The 4,713-nt window shown below is 39.1% G+C and overlaps 1 protein-coding gene across 1 annotated transcript; it reads left to right on the plus strand.

Annotated features, from left to right (window-relative positions):
• The first annotated feature begins 1,537 nt into the window (after window positions 1-1,537).
• On the plus strand, window positions 1,538-2,005 carry LOC132010284 (peptidyl-prolyl cis-trans isomerase A-like). The gene has a single exon (XM_059388185.1). The coding sequence runs from the start codon at window positions 1,538-1,540 to the stop codon at window positions 2,003-2,005; it is 468 nt and encodes a 155-aa protein (XP_059244168.1).
• The last annotated feature ends 2,708 nt before the right edge of the window (window positions 2,006-4,713 follow it).

The following is a 4,713-nucleotide window of genomic DNA, read 5'->3' on the forward strand; positions in this document are numbered from 1 at the left end:
AACATTTCTGCCAACCAATCTGAATTATTTGTCCACATTGTTTGGAGAGTAAAAATAATGACAACAGGGGCACCTGGGTGGCTCAGTGGGTTAAGCCTCTGCCTTCAGCTCAGGTCATGATCCCAGGGCCCAGGGATAGAGCCCCACATCAGGCTCTCTGCTCAGCAGGGAGCCTGCTTACCACCCCACCCCCGCTCTCTCTGCCTGCCTCTCTGCCTACTTGTGATCTCTGTCTGTCAAATAAATAAATAAAATATTAAAAAATAATAATGATAATAAAAACATGCTGAAGTTCAATTTGACCAGAGGACACTGGTCACATTTAAATAATCAATGTAGGGCCTTTCTCAATATACTTTTTAAAAGTTATATACCAAATTCTAAGGTAATACAATGGGTTGTCATTATCACAGAATATTGAAATATAGATGAATTTTTCTTTAAATCCACTTTCCCTTTACACTTTCTCACCTAATTCAGGCAAATAGTCTATTCTAGTTATTTCCTGAGGATGTGGGTGTGCCAGGGTACGGTGGAAAACAAAAGCTTCCTATGAGTCCCTGGTTTATTTCTCCAAATCCTAATGCCATACATAAAATGGTTATTTGGGGGTGGGGGAAGGAATCTGGGGAAGCTATCAAAAATTATAAAGGGAGAGATTTTCCCTGAATATGAGAAAAATAGTCTACTAGGTTGGAGGAGAACAAAAGAAAGACAAAGTAGGGTGGTGTAGAGAGACACCGTATTGACTCTGCTCTCCATTTAGAACTTCAGTGAGGAGGTGCCTGTGTGGCTCAGTGGGTTAAAGCCTCTGCCTTCGGCTCAGGTCATGATCCCAGAGTCCTGGGATCGAGCCCTGAATCGGGCTCTCTACTCCGCGGGGAACCTGCTTCCCCCTCTCTCTCTCTGCCTGCCTCTCTGCCTACTTGTGATCTCTGTCAAATAAATAAATAAAATCTAAAATCTTTAAAAAATATTTTTTTTTAAATTTAAAAAAAAAAAAAGAACTTCAGTGAGGAGGCAAGATCCTGATATGGTTTGGGAGACAAAGAACAAATGTGGGTATTGCCCTTTTACCTAGATCATAAACCTATAGAATTGGTAGAGTCACAAATTAGACATCAAGGTAAATGAAGCCATAGATATGTCCCAGAAGTCCCTTACCAGGGAATAGTGTAAAAGCTTTAGAATGATGGTTCCGTTTTCAAGCCTGACATGAAAATGTCAGAGAGACCCACTGGACCTAAAGCCCTAGGTAGACAAGAATGAGAGTTGTCTCAGTAGTTTATTGTATAGATCATGGAGCAAGGACTAAATGGAACCATGAATTGATCAGCAAATATCTGTGTGGACAGATGACTCAAAAACAAGATGAGTCATACAATATCTTGAAATCACATACATCTCTCTGGAACTTAAACCCAAGCCCGGGGAATAGAGAGACAGCTTAAATGTCTGATGTCCAAAGAAACTAAAAATTCAAAGAGATCTTGCAGATGACCACCCCCACCGCCGGATCTGCCCCTGCTGCCCAACCATGGTCAATCCCACTGTGTTCTTCAACATCACTATTGAGGGCAAGCTCCATCTCCTTCCAACTGTTTGCAAAGTTCCAAAAGCAGCAGAAAACTTTTGTGCTCTGAACACTGGGGAGAAAGGATTTCATTATAAAGGTTCCTGCTTTCACAGGATTATTCCAGGACTTCTGTGCCAGGGTGATAACTTCACGTGCCATAATGGCACTGGCAGCAAGTTCATCTATGGGGAGAAATTTGATGATGAGAATTTCATCCTGAAGCACATGGGTCCTGGAACCTCACACGTGGAAAATGTTAATGGTTCCCAGCTTTTCATCTGTACTGCCAAGACTGAGTGGTTGGATGGCGAGTACGTGGTCTTTGGCAAGGTGAGACAGTGCATGAATATTGTGGAACCCATGGAGTGCTTTGGGTCCACGAATGGCAAGACTAACAAGATCACCACTGCTGACCGTGGACAAATCTAGTAAATTTGACTTTTGTTTTATCTTAACTACCAGATTATTCCTTCTGTAACTCAGGATAGCACCCTTTTGCCCCATCTGCTCAAAATAGTCTATAATCTTTGTGTTCTCGCTGTACTTCCATTGGTTCATATTTTCCTACTGTCCTCTAGTCTAGCTGGATTGAAGAGTTACATTTATGATTTTGAGATAAAAATCCATATAATAAAATAAAGATAAACAACAACAACAAAAGATTTGAAGAAAAATTTAGTTGATTTGTAAAAGAATCAAGTCATGTTTCTTACATCTCTGGTTTATTTTGGACTGAGATTTGTACCTGTTATAACAGATAATGTAATTAACTCTTTATATCATGAATTTCTAGCTAGGTTCCAAGTACTCTGATCTCCCAGATTTTTCTAATATCATGAACACAATGAAACTGTAGGGCATCATTTATAGACCCGTCTAATTTGTTGTCATCTATCCTCACACATATTTTTCACTTTATATATTTGCTCACAATATGTATTTCACTTCTTCCTTCTCTCCAGTTTTTTTAGTGAAGAGCTATTATGTGCAAATCATGATAGAATAATAGTGTCCCATTTTCTATGGTATTATGAGTTATAATTTATTGTATATTAATCATACTCAGAACTTTACAAGAATTATCTCCTCTTCACAAACACAAAAGTGAATTCAGCATCATGATCCCTTTTACACACTGAAAACAAAAGCTTGGAAAAACTGCATAAAAGCCTTTGCCTTCAGCTCAGGTCATGATCTTAGGGTCCTGGGATCAAACCCCGCATCGGGCTTTCTGCTCAGTGGGGAGCCTGTTTCCTCCTCTCTCTCTGCCTGCCTCTCCACCTGCTTGTGATCTCGGTCTGTCAAATAAATAAATAAAATCTTAAAAAAGTAAAATAAAATAAAAACAGCATAACTTCCCTAAAGTCAAACTGATTGAAAGTAGAGGAATGAGCCTCAAAATCTCTTCCTTTTCTAAACCACCAGCCCAAGTTGATCTCTGGTTTGCTACTACCTTTTGAAAACACTGTCGCTTCAATATATAGTACCTCATTTTCTTTTTCCTTCTTTTCCCTTTCTCATCACACACCTAATTCACAATAAAGGTTATTATAGGATATCCTATTCTTAAGTCATTACTTATGTTTTACATTTACCTTCTAAACCAAATTGAAAACAACCAAAGATCATGGATGAGGCCTCCTTTTAGGGATGCTTTTCCTCATACTTCTTACTTTGCCATAAAGAGTAGTGTACTTCCAGCAATATTTAATTTTGCCATAGTCTCTCTTCTGAATAAATAAATAACCTGACATTTCCTAATGCCTCTTTTCCTCTACATACTTATCCAATCCCTTTTCTTCTTTCTATAGCCAAGATTCTTTAGAGTGTCTGTATTCTCTGTATTTACTAGCTCACTTCCTATTCACACCCCAACCCACTGCCCTATGATTTCTTCACCTACTAAGCTACTAACAGCTCTTTAGAATGTCATCAATAAATTCTTTTATGCAAAAACCATTGAAAACTTTCTGGTCTTTATCTAATTAGCTGTGTGGCACATAAATATAGCCAAGTAGAAAGAGGGGTTGTCTGTTGAGCATTTTTTCTAAAAGTAAAATCTTTAAAGCACTTATTTCTGAGATGATACATTCCCATAACCAGAAGAGTTGTTAAAACCAGGGTGTAGAGGGGTGCCTGGGTGGCTCAGTGGGTTAAGCCGCTGCCTTCGGCTCAGGTCATGATCTCAGGGTCCTGGGATCGAGCCCCGCATCGGGCTCTCTGCTCAGCAGGGAGCCTGCTTCCCTCTATCTCTCTCTCTGCCTGCTTCTCCGTCTACTCTGTCTGTCAAATAAATAGATAAAATCTTAAAAAAAAAAAAAAAAACAGGGTGTAGAGTTCAGTAATTCATCGGTTGTATAAAACACCCAGTGCTCATTGCCCAGTTACCTCATCCACATTCAAAATTACAATACACTATATGTTAACTAATTGAATTTACATGATAAAGAAGTAGAAGAAAGAAAAAGGGAGAGAGAGAGGAGAGGAAAAGAAAGAAAACCTATGGTATAAGTAAGTAGAGGAGTCATTGTGAAAACTAGGCAACATGACACAGAAAGAAAAGTCAAGGCCTTGCTCCTTCAGAACAATGGAGTTCCCCATTACCTAATGGTGGCAGCCACCCAAGACTCTTTCCACTGACATGAGAACTTGGAATACTCTTCTTAAAAAGTGTCGTTGGACTTGGGGGACCTGAAAGCTTCCTCCTGTACCACTTCCACTGCCTGAATCTCTGTTATCTCAGCCAATTTCAACTCATGCTTCAAGCCCTCACTTAAATGTCTCCTCATCACAGAAGCCTTCCATGCTCTCCAGGATTAATTAAATCCACCTTGCTTTAGACAACTTTACATCCTCTTCCATAAACTCATCACAGTTGTAATTACTTATTGAATATCTGTCTTTGCAAACTGTGATCTTTAGGAGGACAGATGGTCGTGTTCACTATCACAGCCCCAGGGCCCAACAGAGTGTCTGGCACATCAAATTTGCTTGATAACTATTCTCTGAATTGAACTGAATTGAAATTTTCTTAAATTGACTTTCTAATCACATTTTAACAGGTATATTTATAACATAGGTAACATCAAAAGAAGAGGGTTATTACAATGCTTCAATGTCTGAAAGAACTCTCAAAA

Source organism: Mustela nigripes, chromosome 2, assembly GCF_022355385.1.
Source record: "Mustela nigripes isolate SB6536 chromosome 2, MUSNIG.SB6536, whole genome shotgun sequence".
Classification (NCBI taxonomy): domain Eukaryota; kingdom Metazoa; phylum Chordata; class Mammalia; order Carnivora; family Mustelidae; genus Mustela; species Mustela nigripes.

Coding starts and splice junctions, on each gene's coding strand:
- LOC132010284 (XM_059388185.1), top strand. CDS start 1,538: ATGGTCAATCCCACTGTGTTCTTCAACATCACTATTGAGGGCAAGCTC.